The sequence below is a fragment of the Falco rusticolus genome, chromosome Z, assembly GCF_015220075.1.
Source record: "Falco rusticolus isolate bFalRus1 chromosome Z, bFalRus1.pri, whole genome shotgun sequence".
In the NCBI taxonomy this organism is placed as follows: domain Eukaryota; kingdom Metazoa; phylum Chordata; class Aves; order Falconiformes; family Falconidae; genus Falco; species Falco rusticolus.
The window spans coordinates 47,462,359-47,482,506 of NC_051210.1; the positions used below are offsets into that span (position 1 = coordinate 47,462,359).

General features: G+C 40.6%; 1 protein-coding gene across 5 annotated transcripts in view; it reads left to right on the forward strand.

Annotated features, from left to right (window-relative positions):
* The window catches only part of PIP5K1B (phosphatidylinositol-4-phosphate 5-kinase type 1 beta), a 122,760-nt gene that overhangs the window by 48,100 nt on the left and 54,512 nt on the right, over nt 1–20,148 (forward strand). For all 5 annotated transcript variants that reach the window (XM_037373946.1, XM_037373947.1, XM_037373948.1 and 2 more), the window contains exons 4-5: nt 6,263–6,393; nt 16,364–16,481. In XM_037373946.1, the coding sequence (XP_037229843.1) occupies nt 6,263–6,393; nt 16,364–16,481 (249 nt within the window). The remainder of the gene's footprint in view (nt 1–6,262; nt 6,394–16,363; nt 16,482–20,148) is intronic.

The following is a 20,148-nucleotide window of genomic DNA, read 5'->3' on the forward strand; positions in this document are numbered from 1 at the left end:
ATCATAATACAGTTTAACCTGAATTTGTTCAGAAGTCTTGTTTTTTCTCTCCTGAGCTAACTTTTCTGAAAACTTAAGAGTGGGGAGAAACTGTGCCTGATTCTGGTTCTGGATTGGAGAGGAATGCAGGAGTCCCATTACAAAGACAAGACTGTGCTGTCTGTATGGCACAGAGCACTGAGCTAGCATAAATTCAGTGTCCATTGAGATGCATTCAGGAGGTGATGACATGTTAATTTTGAGTAGGTAGGCTATTTGCTACTTCACACTTCACTTGTCCTCCTGCAGCCAGTAGAAAGGCAAGCATAAACCTTACCGAATTTGTTTTATCCTATGAAGTGTCTTTTTTGGTGTCTGTTTTTTTGTGGGGTTTTTTTGTGTGTGTGTGTTTTGTGTTTGTGGGGGTTTTTTTGTGTGTTTTGTGTTTGTGTGGGTTTTTTGTGTGTGTGTTTATGTTTTTGTTGTTCTTAAATTATTTAGCTGCATGGCTGAAATTAGTGCTTCTGTGAACACAGGAACTGATGCTGGTGAAAATTTTTAGCAGCTCTTTTGTAACTGGTTGGCTGGACACAACGAAACTGTTGCTGGCACAGTGGAAGGAGTGCCAGTGCATAGTTTTGGGGGCTGAAGATGAAAGAGCAGGTCTGTGCTTTTCAACAGTAGCATTAGATGTGAAGGTTAGTGTCAGTCAGTAAGACGGTGGCTGTTCTGAGGGAGGTGAGGTTGTGTGCCTACACCCATTCAAGTTTATGCTGTCATGTTGCCAAGGAGGACAGATCCTGGCATGACACATTAGGATCCACAGTATCAGAGCCAATAAAATGTGGTTTAGTCTGAACCTGGCAGTGTTTTTATGGGTTTCTGTCTTCATTGTCAATATAAAAAGCACCGAAGCACCTGTGCAGTAGGCAATAATAAATTAATCAGCAAAATGAGGGTGGTAAAAGACTTCCTTTGTTATGCCCCTTTACGCAGCAAAGACCATTGCTGTCACAGTGTGCACCTTTTGCTACAAGTCCAGTCAGTTTCATAGTCTAAAATTGATCAGCTGAAGTTATCCTGCTGATTATTGCCATCCTTTCATTTCTTAGAACTTTAGGTGTTGATGATAGGTTAAATGATCCAAGAGGCACTGTACAGCCACTGTACACTGTCAGTTGTATAGTTACAGCTGATACATGGACTCAGGGCCACTGCTGAACCTCTGCATGAGGCTAATGGGAAGAAAGATTTATTTCAGTGTCTGAAAGAGGGAACTTGTGCACAGACGGTTACTGAACTCTATTGCTTGCTCTACAGCAGAAGACTATTCAAGAAGAACTGAAAGAAAAAAGGGACTTAAGTTTGAAGCTAGGCTTTGCAGCCTTCAGGGGCATTAAGAGAGGAGCCTGAGTAAGGAAAAATGTGTGAGAGAGTTCATTTTTTCCATTTGCGTTTGTGTATTCCAATAAATTTATTTTTGTAGTAATGCAATCGATGAATCAAGGACGTTTATCCTAAAGCTTGAGGAGCAGCTTTTTAATCTCTTCCTTGGATTCCATTCTTAATAAAATAATAATAATAATAAAGAAATTAGACCAAGACAGGTGTTTGTATGGAGACAAATGCCAGAGTTTATTTTGTTTCATTTTAAGGCTTGTGAAAACAAAACCTTATCATTTGTTAAGGGAATATTGGGTGATCAGCCTTTGTTGGAGTTAATTTATTACAATGGCTCACAAACAATTAGACTTTGAGCCAGAAATTGCCTTCAGCATGCAGTAACTGCTGTCAGTTTGTTTTAAAACAGTTGTTAAAGTATCCTGAATGATTTCATAACATTGTTTTTCTGGTAACCCCATTGCTGTGATTGCTGCAGAGATGATGGGTGATTACTAATGGCACTCTTGAATAGAAGTGGAAATTAACAAGAAGGTAACCTTATAGGTAATGTCTGCATCATGCTAGTAGAAGACATTTCATTCTGCCCTCCAGAGACTGCAGGTGGTCTTTTCAGCTTGCAGAAATCCTACATAAATTGTTCATGAGCTTGAAAGGTGATCCAGTGTTCTCTTGAAATCACATTGCCAGGTTACTCGGCTGCATTTTGGGGGGGTTTGTTTCTTTCTTTTTTTTTAATGGCTTATAATCTCATTAATAAAATACTGTACAGTGCTATCTGCTGCTCTTTCAAACATAGTCGCTTGCTGTGGCAGGGGACAAGATGGGCATCCAGCTATGAAGCAGAAAGTCTGTTTGTATGTGTATTGGTTTGATTGAAGTTACATAATTACTGCTTTTGTTGGGCATTAATCAGTCATGAATAGAGGCCTTTCAAGGCAAGAAAAATGTGAATCTTCTTATGACACAAAGCCAAATCTTTCTAATAGTCAAAGTAGCAGTCTAAGAACAGTGGTGTTGTTTGTTCCCACAAAATTGCCTGTTCTGAACTGTTATGCAAGTCTACTTGGTGTGCCGTCTTAATTATTTAGGACCTACGCATCTCTGTTCTTTCTAAAATAAGCAGTCACTCTAGCATATCCTGTTCTGAGAACTATAACAAGAGTAGTTTTGTGTACTTGAACCTTTTCTTATGAATTCCTGCTCCTGAAATGTTTTTGTTCAAGTGCTGAAGTATTTCTGGGCATGAAGCTTCTGGTGTTCTTTGCTTCCGCTGATACACTCTCTTGCTTGTTTGGTGGGTGGGAGGTAAAACCTGAAAATGGGCAACAAGAATGGTGTTTTCAAACTAGTGAAAATGCACCATGCCAAAGGAAGATAATCCCTTCCCAATAGCCTTCTTCCTCTTCACAGTGGTTTTCTTTATTCACTCCTTCCATATTTTCTTAAGAATTCCTTTCTTGACTGATTTCTTCTTTTGTTTCAGTTCTGCTGTTTTTTTCTCATCCATCCAGCAGGGTTGTCTAGTCATTGTGAAAAAGGTTTCAGGGATGGTCTCAATGTATGTGTATACAGTATCTGTCACAATTTGGTGCTGTCCTTTTGAACCCTGCTCTCCTCTGCAAGCCGTGTTTACTGAATTTAATTCAATTAATCTCTGTATAGATTTTTATAGAGATTTTCCTCATCACTTTCATTTCTGTCTTTATTCCCCCCAGTTAATGCACCTCTTGCCTTGACTATGAAGTAGAACCTTGAATACATTTGTATCCAGAACCTGCATTTAAACCATTAGTCTGCATTGTGATACCTTGGCAAGCATGTACCATTGCATGGAATTTGTGTCTGTTTTTTCCAGAAGGGAATGCATGCTGTTTCAAACTCATGAAGCATTTGAATGTCCAGTTAGATGGGAAATGTTTTAAGAGGGTTGCAATGGATAGCTATAACCTGTTTTGTAAAGACAGGTAGGGAAGAAGAGGAGGAGGAGGAGCTGCACTCTGCGTTAAGGAGAACATTGAATGTATGGAAGTCAAGTGTGGCCAATGGTGGAAGCCCTGTTGAGCATGTCTGGGTCGAGATCAGAGGGGTTGTCTCCAAGGGGGATCTTATAGTACGTATCTGCCACCAATCTCCAAACAAAAATAAGGCCAAGGAAGCAACATTTGGGTCACTTAGGCAGGCATCAGGTAAACAGAACCTGGTTCTTATGGGTGACTTCAGCTACCCAGACATTTGTTGGAAGAACAGTACGGCAGCTCACATGTCATCCATCAAGGTCCTGGGATGTGCAGAGGACTGCTTCCTCACACAAACGTTGGATGTGCCAACCAGGAATGAGGCACTGCTGGACTTGCTGCTCACAAACCAAGAAAACCTGCTTTGCAACGTCCGGGTTAGTGACAGCCTTGGCCGCGGTGGTCACAATATTGTGGAGTGTGGGGTCCTGCTGAGCGCACTGAAGGTTAGGACTAAGACAGAGGTTTTAGATTTTAGAAGAGCAAACTTCAGCTTGCTCAGAGCTCGACTGGGAGGGATTCCTTGGGAAGCTTCCATGGAGGATGAAAGAGCTCGTGGGTGTTGGGAGTTTTTCAAAAACGCTTTCCTGGAAGCACAAAGACAGTTCATCCCCATTCATCCCCATTAAAGGTAAGGTAAGCAGGCAGAGCAAGAGATCATCCTGGCTTAACTGTGAGCTCTGAGTCTGCTCAAAACCAAAATAGAAGCGTAGCAGAGATGGAAAAGCAAATACCTGTTGAGAACTACAAGGGCATTGTCAGGTCAGTTAGAAAAGCAAAAACTCAGCTTGAATTGAAATTGGCCAGAGATGTAAAAAACTACAAGAAAGGATTCTTCAGGTACGTAAACAACAAGCAGCAAGAGAAGGAAAAGGCTGGCCCACTGTTAAAGAGGAGAGGTGAATTACTCACCAACACGTCTGAAAAGGCAGAGAGGTTCTCAACACTTCCTTCACCTCTGTCTTTACCAGCACTGTTGGGCCCCAGGCCTTGGGAGCAAAATCCAGGTTGATGCAAACACAGACCCACCATCAGTGAAGGAGGAGTTGGTATGTGAACAGTTACAGGAGCTTGGCCCCTGCAAATCGATGGACCGTGGCCATATCCACCAGAGGGTGTTAACAGAGCTGGCCAACATCTTTGAGGGGCGGCTCTCCATAATCTTTGAGAAGTGGTGGAGATTGTGGGACATGCAAGAAGACAGGGGGAAGGCTAATGTCACTCCCATCGACAAGAAGGGCTTGAAGGAGGATCCAGGAAGTTATAGGGGCATCCGTCCACTTCAGCCCCTGGGAGAGTTGTGGAATTAATCCTCCTAGGGGCTATCACAAGTCCATTGAAGCACGTGATTGGGAAAAGCCTGTATGGATTCTCCAAGTGCGAATCGTGCTTGACAAACCTGATCGCCTTCTCCGACAAGGTAACCTGCTTGACTGATGTGGGGGGAGTGGTGGCATTGTCTGTCTGGGTTTCTGCAAGGCTTTTAATATGGTTTCCCATAGCCTCCTCCTAGAGAAACTGATGCTTTACAGCCTAGACGGGTGGTACCTGTGGCGGGTGGGGATCTGGCTGACAGGCTGTGCCCAGAGGCTGGTGGTAAATAGCTCCTTTTCAAACTGGCAGCCTGTCACAAGGGGTCCCCCCCAGGAACCAACATGGGGCTCAGCGCTGTTTAATAACTTCATAAATGAAGGATGGTGGGATCGAGTGTACCCTGATGAAGTTTGCTGATGACACCAAACTGAGTGGGGAAGTGGAAGCTTTGGAAGGGACCTTTGCTGCAGGAGGACCTGGATAGGCTGGAAGAGTGGTCTAAGAAGAACCTTATGAAGTTCAGCAAAGACAAATGTAAGGTCTTGCACCTGAGGAAACATAATCCAGGAATGCAGCACAGTCTGGGATCTACTCAGCTGGGGAGCAGCTCTGTGGAAAGGCACGGGGGTCCTGGTGGACAGCAAGCCTGGTATGAGTGAACAGCGTGCTGCTGCAGTCAAGAAAGCCAACAGGATGCTGGGTTACATCAACAAGGGCATGTCCAGCAGAGATAAGGAAGTCATCATCCCACTCTGCTCAGCGCTTGTCAGGCTACACCTGGATACTGTGTTCAGTTTTGGTCCTTGCTACACAAAAAAGATGTGGCCAGGCTGGAGAGGGTCCAGAGAAGTGCCACAAAGATGATTGAAGGACTGGAAAGCCTGCCATATGAGGAAAGGCTGAGAGAACTGGGTTTGTCCAGCCTTGAGAAAGAAGGCTTAGGGGAGACCTGATCGCCATGTTCCAGTATTTAAAGGGTGGCTGCAAAGAAAATGCTGACTCCGTTTTTACAAGGAGTCACACGGAAAACACAAGGGGTGATGGGTACAAGTTGTTCCTGGGGACAATTCCAATTGGATATAAGAGGGAAATTTTTCATAAGGAGAACAATCAGCTATTGGAATAATCTCCCCAGGGAAGTGGTGGATTTTCCAGCATTGAACACTTAAGATTTGGCTGGACAGGGTGCTGGGCCATCTTGTCTAGACCATGCTTTTGCTGAGAAGCGTTGCAGCAGATGTTCCTTGAGGTCCCTTGCAACCTGGTATTCTACAATTCTGTGATGAGTTAGAACACAATGTCTAAATTATTTGGGCAATTTGAAAAGTCTGAGTCTGTACAACAATGAATTAATTTTTGTAGTTTTTGCTACAGCATAATGTTTCTTTTTAAATCTTCTAATTGAAAAGCAGTCATCTCAAATCTAGGAGGTAAAGATGATATGGCATTGTTACTATGAAAATGATTAGGAATTTAGCATATGATGTTACTGATAAAGAACAGAAATAATTTTTAGCAAACTCATGCTTGAATTCTTACTTTCTGTGCAGACTGCATCCTCAGCTATTAAAGGTGCTATCCAGCTGGGAATAGGATACACAGTAGGAAACCTTACATCAAAACCGGACAGAGATGTTCTTATGCAAGACTTCTATGTAGTGGAAAGTGTCTTCTTACCAAGGTAAGGACAAGCCTGTTGCATTAGTTTTCAATAGAATTTCATAATGAAACTGTAGATCCTTCAAGCAAGGGTTGTTTTCCAGTTCTAGTAAAAAGGGGTTAGAGTAAGTTTAATGTATGAGGATTCAAAAATTATCCCGCCTTCATATTGTCACTGAAAATGAACATAGGGAGAAAACTGGGAAGATCACACTTCAGCTGAAGATCTGAGACTTCTTACTTCTAGAGAAGGAAAGTAATTGTGACACTTCCAATTAAAGGAGCATTTAGTGGTTTGTGGCTCTATGCAGTTAAGTATTATGTCAACATTCATGTGTCTGTTTTGGTTTTAGTTTCTAAAAACTGATAATAATATTTGCCATTTTGTTGAAGTGTCAAAATTTATAAAAATTCAAGTCCTGCAATGTTGAGAGTAATACAAGAATTTACAATACACTATAAAATTCCATCCATGACTTTAGCCTGTTATGATGCTCTGCTTTTACTAGCTGTTGAGGTTGTGCACCATTACTGCTTTTCATTTGGCTACCTCAGCTTGTTTAACTGCCAGGTTGGTAGGAAATAACTGTAATAATACAGTTATGTGGATGAGGGAAATCAAGGTCTTACTCATTTTGAAGGTTTAGAAGCTGAAGTACAGTAGCATGTGATTTTTCCAGGTTACATATGCTATGAATGGGTGAAAAAGAATTAGGAAAAATGTATGTCAGAACAAGGATGACTCGCTTTTTCAGTGTTGTTTGGGTTCTTAGAAGTGCTAAGTACCAGCAGTGCCCATCATTTCTGCAAGAACATGCTATGTATGAAGTATTCCCTGAATTTGGGAATGCTTTCTGTGAGTTTTTCAAAGTTTTGTTTGTGTGCCGTTTGAATGCTACTTCATAAACTGTTTCTAATAATTTACAATCCTAAAAAATTACTGATGTCACTAAAAAAAAGTTAAAACTGACAACATACAAAATAATTACAAGCATTTTAAAGTTGCCCTCTTCATGTAAATTTCCTTGATTCAGCTCCTGTTTTCCTCTGAACTGAGACATCCTTTAAGGAGAAGAAAATTCATTTCTTATGTGAAAGGAAGCTTTTTCATTCTTTAGTTCCTAGTAATTGAGGGTATTAATATCCTTGATTTGGTGTTAACTATTTAAGTTTGTGCACAGTTTTGTAGTCTTTCTCTTGTAGATTAGGTAAATACAGAGAAGTTAACTATCTGCATGTGTTTCGTACACTGTAATTGCAAAATCTTGTTTGTTTAAAAAAATCCAAACTACAGCTGAGAAATTTGCATATCACATAACAAAGTCTGTATTGGGCTGACAAAGAGTCAGAGCGAGTGACCCATCATATTTGTGAAATGTGTGACTGTGACAGTGGTGCAGGTTTCTGTAATTTGTTTGGCTATGATACCAGCTTTGTTGTGTATGGAAATTAAATGAAACACACATACTAAAGATTTTTTATTACATAGCACAGTTTTGGAAAAAATCTAATCTGTTTTTTTTGATGTAGTTTTATAGGAACAAGTGAATTACATTGTTTGTAGTCAGTAGCATTGCATATGTCTTTTCTCCTGTAGAACTTAACATGCATGTACACTCAGAAATGAGATTTCCCTGGTTTAGTTTGAAGGGAGAGAGATCCCTTCTGGTTTAAAAAGAAAACAAAAGCAGAAGGAATAGTCTGTTTGCACTAACATAAAATTTATTATAAAAGCTTTAGGAACACCTTTCTGGGCAGTTTCCTATAAATAAATAAATAAATAAATCATATGAGGAGAATTAGACAAATGAAAGTAATGGCCAGAATAGCATAGCTTTTTTTTTTTGCACAGCTATCTAGTAAAAAAGAGTATATAACATAGTGAGTCATCTTGACTGTAACAAAGAGCCTCTCTATAAAGAGCACTTGCTGATAATGTTCTCTGTGAAACTAAAAATTTGGTATCCATAGTAATCTCTTAAAACTGTAACATTTGATTTCTTAAGCTAATGCACAGAAATGTCAAATTTCAAGTCTTTCTTATATCTCAATGTAACATGCACATTCATTTATCTAAAATTATTTCAATCCAGTGGTATTAATTTGCATAAATTCTAACAATTTGGGATTGCACATAATTATACAGGCTTCTTTCTTGCTGGTTGAGGATGTTGGGACATTGAGTCTTTCGTGATGGCACTATGTGGGTTGCCTCTCAGTCGTATCTATAGGTAGCTTCATTATCCTAGTTGGAGGTAAAAAGCTAAGATTGTGTGTTCTTTCTGGGTAGGGTTGTGTTCCCAAGGTGCAGCTCAGGTGCTCTTCACTTTTTCCTAGGGCAGTACCTACATGTGAAGGCAGTATTGTTAACAGTCATTACTTTTATTACTTTTCCTCCACCCTTTGGATTGGTCTGACTCAAAAGCAATTCATTGAAATTAAGTTACACCAGTAGGTCCAGTGGGCTGATCTCTACCTGGAAGCACCCTGGAGCAAGCCGAGGTTAAGTAAGCATGTTGCCGGATGTCCACAGCTGAAGGAGAACCTGACAGTGTAGCAAGTGTGGTGCTGAAAGCAGGTGCTTGCCAGGCAAGGACCAGCATTTTTCTACTTGCTCTGGGTATGCATGATTCAGCTCCAATTCCAACCAGGCTGTCAGCTGAATTTCACCTTCATTGTGGCCAATTCACAGCAACCAGCCTCTTCTCAAGCTGTCCTGCTCCACCTTCCTCACATGTTTTCTCTGCATCTACCTCACCTCATCCTGGTCTGGCAGTGAGGTGAGAGGACAGCTGTTTGCAGAGTCATAGGCACACCTGCTGCTTTGACGACAACAGGAGCACTGTTACAGTGACAGTGATAAAATAGACCTGAGCTAGTAAAAATGCAATGAAACAGCAGCCTGTGTGCCAGCAAGCAAAATAGTGTTATCTGTGCCCTTTTACTGTTAGGGGAAAATAGTAAACAATTTTTTATAAATTTTATCAGTTGTAGAAGACAAATAGTGTCTGCATATCTCTCAGCCCCTGAAGTAAGCCTCAGCACCACCTGCACCTCAGTTCGGTACCCATAGCAAAACACTTCCAGCAGTGTTCAGGACTCAGGAAGGAGGGAGAAAAATATCGGGGGAAAAAAGTGGTCAGTTTAGGCCTGAACATAGCTGCCCTGCTTATTGTGAGAGGTACTGATGTAAATCAGGAGTAACTCCATGGATTGCAGGTTATGCCTGGTCCAGAGTAACTTCGTGACTGGGTTAAACTGCACAGTTTAGCCCAGATCCATTTAGGTGCCTTTTCAGGAAGTGATATTAAATGAAGTACAGATATCTGTACAGTGGGTGGATGGAATTTGAAAGGTTTGTACTTTCATTTATACATTGTGATGGAGGGGGTGCAAAAGTGCCTTTGTTGCTTCTGCTCCATGTTGTGGCATCCCTTTCATCCCTTTCTCTTCAGGTTGCCCAGGAATTTATAGTATGTTGCTTTTGGGAGTTAAGGGAGGTATTACTAGGGGCTGCTGTAAAGATGTTCATACAGAACCACCATCCAGATTGAGTTTAAAAGTCAAATGTGCTCCTTGGACTGGGAAGCAAATGCAGTCTGCAGTAACCCACTTGATTCTGAAGATACAGTGTCCAAAATCTCTGCGCAGTTCCCTGGATTGGGTGAAACTGCTCCAGGTAACCTCTCTTCTGGTTTTTAAACACTGCTTTGGAAATCCAGCCATGGAGGTGGCTTACCTGGTGCCGGTACTGCTGCAGCAGCAGCTCAGGTTCAATGGGAAGGCTGTGCATCCTGCCTGTGCTCCCTGCGCTCTGCCCTGTGACTCAGTTGTGTGGGACATATTCTCCCCATCCAGTTATGCTCTGTGCCCCTGACTTCTTCGGTTGGAACCAGGTCAGTTCTTGGTGGCACATTTTGTCTCCAAATCAGCCATTTGTGCAGTATGGCTACAGCAGTGTTTTGACAGGGGTTCGATTCAAGTGTGGAGCTGACTTCAAGTAATGTGGCCGTGGTTAGAAAGCCTTATTGCTTAGCTAATAAGCCTAGTTGTGTCAGACAGTGGTGGCTCAACCTGGTCACTGGGCCATGGAACCAAGCCTGTGAGTTGGCAGTGTGGGCAGCTTACAAGTTCTTCCAGCAGACACGTACTATGTAGGCACATTTTCTACAATGATGCTTGATAAGCCGAACAGAAGCTGCTCCGTTCTGTCAGCTGACTTTAGGTAGTCAATCAATTGCAGCTTCAGAAGCAGAGCATTTGGAGCAAGGCAGTATGTTTCAGGCTTCATCTCTTTCTTAGATGGAGGCTACTGCTAAGCACAGCTATGAGGTTTTTTGTGAGTGGTGACCTTTTTGCAGCAATCTGTCTTGTGTGCTTTCCTTGCTAATATGCTTTATTTTCAGGGTCTAGACCATGCATATTGAGAACACTTGATATGGTTTCTAATTGAACTGGTAAGTCTGTTAGATGCTGTTGACCTGTATGCACCCTGCAGCTGCAATCATCTGTACAGTGAACTGGTTCAATTACAAGTCACTTCCTTGTGATGCTGATGAGAAATTACTTGGTGCTTGCTGCTATTTAACATCAAAAGCTTAATATTGTATTATGATAGTATTTGAGTGACAGTCCAAATAGGTACTAAGCCCAAAAGTACTAAGAAAAGAAAACCATGGACATAGTTTAATTAGTCTGGGTTTCACCCTACATCTGAAACTGCAGTGTACAGTTTTGGGGTACATTCTTGAGGACTGACTTAGAAAAATGAGGAAAACTGACACTTGCCCTCGGAAGTACCTTTGTTCCAAACATCTGTCATAGGTTACCTGATGGGCTAAGTAGTGTCTTTGTAATTAGGGAAGTATAGAATGCTTTGCAGGCTTAGTGTGAATGGTACTGGTACGTTCACACTACTGCTTAGTTGTTGTGTAACTTATGCCACTGTATTTGCTTCCAGTTGGCCAGTTTCACAAGACGGATAAGAAAGCGGCCTGAAGCCTCTGATAAAGCACTGTGTCTCTTCTTCGGTGGTTTGGTTGCAGAGATGCACAGTATGAACCGAGTTCTGACACACTTTTTATGGTTTGTGAGTGGGGTGATAGCACAGAGGAGGAAGTAGTTTCTGTTTACAAAAGGAGCAGTATTTGAAATGAGGATACTGTGGCAACAAAAGCAAAAGCATGTCTGTTACAAATTAACTACTTTACCATAAAATTCTTGGGAAACCTGTGATAACCTGGATATTTGTGTGGTTATGTAGACAAACAATTTTGAAAGTACTCTGAGATCCTTTGCTTTAATGGCATCTCCAGTTGGTTGTGAAATAGTTGTATCATCATCATTATCCTAAGAAAACGTCTGTGTATTCAGCTGTTACATAGAGATGATTGGCTTGACTTCTTTTGAAGACACTTACTGTTCACAGTTGTGAATTCAAAGAATTTCAAAGCTGCCTTGTCGGGGACTGCTAAGGATAGTATGTAGGTAGTAACCAGAAGTATAGGAGAACACACAGTGAGAAACAAGGATATTACCAGTGGACTTTATCCCATAGTATGAAAAAACCAAACACACACCTATTTGTACAGGTAGCCATAGTATCTACTTCCATCCTGTGGGAAAGAATTGCTTTCCTGAAATGATATATAGGAAATGAGTACACCAAAGCAATACCTGATCTGTCAGTATGTATTTATTACATACTACTGTAGACTTTAAACACATCTTGGTGTATTGTAAAAGACCAGCTTTATTCAAGAACAGTGAAAGTGAGATTGGATACTCTTAGATTTTAATATTGTGAGCATTTAATTTTAGATGTTTTATTTTGATTTTAAGACTTTAAAAGAGTTGCTTCTACATGGGAGAACTGGGGTGTTCTTCCTTGCAGTACGTACAGGAAGGGTGTATATGGGCTCATGACCACAGCATGACTCTTTCTTTTGTTAACAGCTATAATAGAGCCTATTAACATTGCTCTGTGATGAAGGCTTGCTACCAAGAGATGCAGCTAGTATTCTCCATCCCTCCAGATAGGTGTGCTGTCTCTTGAGTACATCCCACCATGTGATGCCACAGTAAAGAAAAGCTGACAAGAAACATATCTGGGTGTCTTGCGTAGCAAAATTTTTGCAAGCCATGGGGTTAGCCATTAAAAATATAGTGAGTTTTACTTCATTTTTAATTTGATATTACACCATCTAAGAGACATGTTAAGATGCACATACTGTCATTTATAAGTGTGCTTGACTTAAATTTTAGATATTTTTTTTTTTTTAGTATTACAGCAAACCCATGTAGCAAGCTTAATCTTTTTTTTTTTTTTTTTAATTCTACCTACCATTCTTTTGCTTTTGTGCAGTCTTACAACCAAGGGTATTAAAATACCATGTAAGTTACAATTGCTTCCTAATCTTTACAAAATCTATAGTTTGTCATAGCTCATATGTAGAGACCTGAATTCCTCAAGATTGCCAGAATCAAAGCATGTATTAAAAACCTTTTTTTCTCCTCTGGTAGACCTGTGCCCTAAACTATCTGAGAGGAAAATTATATGATTACCTTCCTTTTTTTTTTTACATTTATTATGTCCAAACCTCCATTTTTCAGGTTAGGTTTTTTGTCAACAGATCATGGGTAATTTTCTTGTTCGATTTCAAAGACATAATCATCCCCATGAAACTCCCTAGCCTGATTTAAAATTGTTGTATTTATATTGTTGTATATTTGTATTATTGCATATAATTGTTATATGTAGTACTTTGCACATAAACTTTAATCTAGCCAGAGTGAAACACACTTGTAAAATGTGCCAAGAAAATATGAGGAGAAACCATGAAATGCTTTCTCTCAAAAGCTAATAGAGTGGAAGGTGAATAATTTAATGTCTAGATAAGGTAGAGATGTATTTACATCAAGTGTTCTGTACAGTGGAAACTGTCATTTTTAGGTGAGCGCAAGGACATGCTCAGCCACAAGGAGTTTAAGGTTCTCCACTACTGTAGGAAGTTACTGGAAGTGAGGGTGCTTTTTCTGTTGAGTAGCAACAAGAAAACCTTAAACTTTCTTCCAGAGAAGTAACCAAGTCCGGATTTAGTGTCAGTCTTGCTTTTTGCATCACAGAAGAGCTTACCTGTAAACAGTGCTATTAGGCAATTAAGCTGAAACTAATGTGTGTAACAGAAATGGTAGGGTATGGTGAAAAGCTCTGCAGACCTTTAGTAAAAGGGATTTTTTCAGGTGACTTTACAAAGAATAAGGGAACTTGTCTGCATAGTGAAATTGACTGTCAGAGCACATGAGCGTACTTTATTACAGATGTAAGTATGTGGAGTTGCCCTCTGTACGGATGCTGTTCCAAAATCATTGCTCTGTTTTGCAATTATTCTAGAATAAATATGCACTTACTATATATTACTGTCCATCTGCAGACCCAGTATTGGTCATTTTACTCCATATGCACTTAGGAAAGGGCTCTAGACCTGTGGTATTATAGCAAACCTCCTACCTTCATTTCAGCCTGGGTGGAGTTCCAATGACAGTACCTGTTCTGATATAGTAAGGACATGTAATCTGTTTATTGCCATGCTTTCACAAAAAACCCTTTTGAATTATGGCTGTGGGAAGCAGATTTATAAAAGTATTTATGTACTGAAACATAGGACTTTTTAAATAAAGTTTAAATCATTAATCTTCCCTGAAAATGATGTGATGCTTCAGCAGAGAACACTGTTCTGTTCTTGTCTGCAGCTTAGAACAATTACATGCATTAACAAGTATGCCCCCCAGGTTCCCAGTGTAGCTATACATTAGCCCTATGGCATCCCCATATTACACAAAAATTCAACAAGACATATCCATCTATAGGAAATTTAATGTCAGACAAGACTGGCAGTTTTCTGAGCAACTGAAAGAGCTTGTAAGAAAAAGCATTAGCCAATTTAATTGTAAAGAAAACCTACCATCTTCAGCCAAGTATCCTACTGATTTCTGTTATTTACTGTATACTTGAGCAATAAAATACATGTGGATTTGATTTTAATGCCTTGGATTTGTGATACAGTAGACTCTAAAGTGATCAGATGAGTTCATTAGGACTAGGCAGCTTTCATTAGCTAGCTGTTAACTGTATAGTTTAGTAGTCCAAGAAGCAGCAGTGCTGTAGTGGATACATAGAAAGACTTGGCCACCCACAATGATCTTTTTATTTGTGATTGCCAGACAGAAATCAGGTTGTTTTTTCCCTCCTTTCATCTCCTGTCCAGGAATCTAAAGTATATGCGTTTGTGGAGCCTGAGAAAGCTTGTTCACCAGCTCACACTGTTCAATTAGCAGCAGTTCGTTCTGTTGGCAGTATGCATGCAGGGGCAGCTGGGTGGGTGCAGCAGACTTGTGTCATTGACTTGTTTTTAATGAAAGGTATCAAGTTCTTACGACAAGGATTAATTGTACAGGAACAAAGTTCTTAAATATTTCAATGAAATTTAATTTAGTCTTTCCTGGAATGTTTTGTGAGTTTATTCTTTGTTGTATCTATGTGAATTTGTAGCTTTTTCCCCATTTCTTTCCTTGTTTCTTCCCCCTTTTCCCTTTTTTGGATGCTTTGGATTGCCAAACAAAGAGGTACATGCTGCATTTCTGAATAATTTAGTTAGGGTAAATGAGTAAAGGAGTTCTGGAGGAGCTAATTTCGGCCACTGTGTCATCTTGGATTTTGTGCTCATCTACTTATCAAACCATTTGAAGGCTGACCAAACGTAGTCTTAAATAGGTTCTTGTTTGTGTTGAAATTGTAGTTTAGAACTTTGTCTACCACTTAAAAACCTTCTTTTAGTCACCAGCATTAATAAATCCACAGGCAGTTTTTATGTGTTTTTATTTCTGGTGGCATTTTGCTGCTGACCTTTTCCTTTAGCTTAAATCATGCAGTATTCATCTCAAAATTGATACTACTGCGACATACAAGTATAGTGAGATCATAAATACAAAACAAGGAAAAAAGCTGATGAGGCTACAGTGTTGTTTTTTGTTTTGTTTTGTTTTTTAACTGCCCACACCCCCACACTACCTTTGAGAAAGGCTGTCTTCCAGGCTGGTCACCCTAGTAGTCTTTGTGTGTGCCTGTTCTAGTTTGAATCTGTATCTTGCTTATAACTGCATACCATTTTCCAGAATTCCCCAAAGGGTCTGTACCCAGTGTTCCTATTTAGCTAACTGAGCATGTAAGCTGGTGCCGGTTTAGATCAAGTTAGGGTAAAATAAATGACCTGATAGGTAGACAAACTGAAAACCACTTTAAGGTCACCAAAGATGGAGTGGCTTCCCAATTCTGGACTATACTAGCAAGAAAGAGATACCATAATTGCAGCTAGCCTCCAGAAGAGACTAGTGCTGAGAATGCTGTTTCATAAATAAGGCTGAGCCAATGAGTGTTTGCTGGCATCAAAAAACATATGTAGTCCTGCTTCCTTCTCACAGGTCTGGCCACATGGCTCTGCCCTCTGTGTTGTGCTGTCCTTAGTATCTGTCTGACACCCTTGCAAACTGGTTCAGGTCACCAAACTAGGGTGAAGTTGTTTTGCTGCATTGACTTCTAAACTTTTTGCAGGAACTTGCATGAGGTGGGGGTGACCTTTCCTGCATCAGTAAGCTATTAAACTGGCTTACCTTGGAGGGTTATCAGAAATTGTAGCATTAGTTTAAAACCAATCTTTACGTAAATGGATATGGGTGGTGAAAACAGTGATTTCTTTTAAGGTGGAAGAAAGGAATTTGCTGGCAGTATCCTGTTTCTCACAGACATTTCTATTACACTGATGAATGGTGATAGGGGGGTTTATCTGCATTTATACTCTTGTCTCAGAAAGTCAGTGGTTGAGTTAGGCAGCTTTACAATAAAGTTAGCTGCAAGGAGGAAGTCACTAAAAATTGCTCAGTAATAATTTGGTTTGGTTTTTTGTTGTTGTTGGTTTTTTTTGTTTTGTTTTCAGTGAAGGGAGCAATCTTACCCCTGCTCATCATTATCCTGACTTCAGATTTAAGACGTATGCACCTCTTGCCTTCCGCTATTTCAGAGAACTTTTTGGTATCAAGCCTGATGATTACTTGGTAAGAGCTTGCAGTTTTCCTTTTGGTTAAACTTTATTGTAATGTATACTAGTTTCATAGTAGTAGAAGAGGATGCTTTAACAGTGCCCAAATAAGTAGTATTTTTTTTGTGCTGAGTGGTTTATAACTAGTGAATATTTTTAGCATTTATGAAAATTTGAGTTCTTCATCTTTGAAACAATTCCTATAGAAATCTGCCTTGTTAATTGACTAGAATAACTGGAGTATTACTGCTTATTCAGGTCATTGTTTCTAGAGAAGTTATAATCAGTGTGACTTCTACCAATTCAGTTCTAATAAAGTGCTCATGTCGTTTGCATTACTTATTCACCTCATTTAAATAAATATATGCCTGCAGCTGTTCCCATCTAGCCTTGAGAATAGTGGACAGCAGGCTAAAAAAGCATTTTAGAGTATCTCCTTTGTTCTCTGTATTTTATCACTTGAAGGCTATTCCTTCTCAATATTCGGTTGTTTATGTGAGAAAAAAGTGATGCATTTGCTCCCATCATAAAACCAAGCTTTACTTGGTAGAACCACTTTGTGCACTGCCAGGGATGAGGATCCACTATTTTACTTTTCCTGTAGTTCTGCTTTTGGAAGGGTAGTGTGACAGCAAAGAGCTGGATGGTTTTCTAGGTATTTGCCTCATGTCCAGTTTGTGTCATGCTGGTTCACCCAACAAATCAGAGTCCCAGTACAAATTAGTAATCTTGTACGTCACAGTTCTGTTGTTAACTTCTTTTGAATGAGTTTTTAGATCTTTTTCTTCCATGTTGATAAATATTTCTTTAAAACCAAAACAGTTTGAAAGAGCTTGAATGAGTATAAAAGAAAATTCGATTAAATGCTGCTAAAGTATTACTTAATGTAGTATTTCACTGACTTCTGTTGTGTTGAAGTATGTTGTAAGGGTTTTTTTCCTTTTTGGACAATGGGCCTAAAACCAAAACTTAGCTGGCTTTGCTTTTATTTAGGTTGAATGTGGGTATCTCATTTTAGTTCTTTAGTACTATGTATGGATTTTATATTACTAGCCCTCATGGTAATAGTTATATATAAGAAAAGATCGTTCATTTGAATTATAGATGTTAGTAGCAGGGACATGTACTTGGGCTGGAGCTTTATGTCATAGAATCATAGGATGGCCTGGGTTGGAAGGGACCTTAAAGATTACCTAATTCCACCCCCCCTGCCATGGACAGGGACACCTTCCACTAGACCAGGTTCCTCAAAGCCCCATCCAACCTGGCCTTGAACACTTTCAGGGATGGGGCATCCACAGCTTCTCTGGGCAGCCTGTTCCAGTGTCTCACCACCCTCATAGTGAAGATTTTCTTCCTTGTAGCTGATCTAAATACACCTTCTTTCAGCTTAAAGTCATTACCCCATGTCCTATCACTACATGCCCTTGTGAGAGGTCCCTCTCCAGCTTTCCTGTAGTCCCCCTTTAGGTGCTGGAAGGCCGCTATAAAGTCTCCCTGGAACCTTCTCTTCTCCAGGCTGAACAACCCCAACTCTCTCAGCCTGTCTTCACAGGAGAGGTGCTCCAGCCCTCTGGTCATCTTTGTGGCCCTCCTCTGGACTCACTCCAACAGGTCCGTGTCCTTCTTATGCTGGGGGCCCCAGAGCTGAATGCAGCACTCCAGGTAGGGTCTGATGAGAGCACAGTAGGGGGGGGTGAATACCCTCCCTCGACCTGCTGGCCACATTTCTTTTGATGCAGCCCAGGAATATGGCTGGCTTTCTGGGCTGCGAACACACATTATCAGGCCATGTTGAGCTTTTCATCAACCAACACCCTCAAGTCTTTCTCCTGAGGGCTGCTTTCAATCCATTCTCCACCCAGCCTGTATTGATACTGGGGGTTGTCCCAACCCACGTGCAGGACCTTGCACTTGGCATTGTTGAACTTCATGAGGTGCATGTGGGTCCACTTCTCAAGCCCTGTCAAGATCCCTCCAGCATGTTGACAAACTTACTGACCATGATCTTAATCTCAGTGCCCATGTCACCAACATATTAAACATGTTAAAAAGATGTTAAACAGCACCAGTACCTATGCCAACCCCTGAGGAGCACCACTCATCACTAGTCTTCGCTTGGACATCGAGCCATTGACCACAACTCTTTGAGTGTGACCATGCAGCCAATTCCTTATCCACCAAGTGGTCCATCTGTCAAATCCGTGTCTCTGGTTTAGAGACAAGGATGTTGTGTAGGACAGTGGTGTTATTATGGAATATGTAATGTGTCTGTGTCCTTTTATGGACTTGGCAAAGGGCGAAGTATGTGGGCTGTGTTGCTAGCTACTATAAAGACCGTACCTGCTAGAGTAAAGCTGTTACCACCTGCAACTTCTGTTCCATCTAAGGAAGCATTTACAGTAGCACAAATTAAAGATTATAGAAAGACTGCTTGGTGTTGATAAGAGATCTGTAACACTCAGCTACAAAATGACTAATCCTTGAGGGAAATTCCCACTAAAGAAAGCCCAGCTTGTAGGTTCTTCTGCTTTGTGGCACAGCAAAAGACGCTAGTGATATGTTTCCAAGGGAAAAGGACAACTAGAAAAGATAGTTTCAAGATGAAGTGCACCTTCTTTTCTTGAAAATGCAAAAGGAGTTTTCCTTCAACAAGGTATTTTTCAACAAACTTCAGGTATTTTTCTGAAATATAGTTAGCATTTCAGTGTGTGGTGCTGCAACTGATGCATGTCTCTGAGAGGTTACTCTGTATGCATTTCAGAATCCATTCCTGTTGTTTCTGATTCTAAATGCGCATCACTTTGCAATCAGAGCAGGTTGCAGTCTCTTGTGCTCCAGAGGCAGATGTGATCAGAGGGGTACTATGATCATAAAAAGACCTGTTTCTAGTTTGGGACCCTTTTCCCAGTTGGTTTTGACCAAAACATCTGATTAAGAGTTTGCTCCCAGTAGCATGTGTCAGGGTTCTGCCTGAACAGTCCTCTTGTTTCTTTGAAATCTGGATCCGTCATATAGTGACCATAATTCCAGTTTGGTATCTAAAACACTTTACAATATGCCACGTGATGGTCCAACTGTGGCTGAAGGGGAAGGGAAGCAAAGTAAAAAGAAAAGAAATTACACCAGGCTTATGTGAGTTTATACTGTTAATTTGCAATGAAAAAGCCCAAAGTTATAGCTTCACCTTTTCCAAGGAGGTTGAGCGGTAATGCACTATAGGACTCAGACTGAATAACGAAGGTAAATACATTTGAACAGTAGAACTAGATTGTCACTGTCCTGTCGTTTAACCCCAGCCACCAGCTAAGTACCATATAGCCAACTCGCTCACACACTCCCCCTGCCCCCTGGAGGGATGGTGAGGAGAATCAGGAAAAAGGTAAAACCTGTGGGTGAAGCTAAGAACCGTTTAGTAGTTTAAATGAAATTAAATTAAATATAATGATGATAATAATATTGTAATGAAAAGGGAGATGGCAAAAACAGAGAGGGAAATAAAACCAAGACAGACAAGTGGTGCGCAGTACAATTACTCACCACCCTCTGACCGATGCCCACCCAGACCCCCAGCAGGGGATCCCCCAGGCAGGCCCAGGCCAACTCTCCTGAGCTTTATATACTGAATATGACGTTCTATGGCATGAAATACCCCTTTGGCTAGTTGGGGTCAGCTGTCCTGG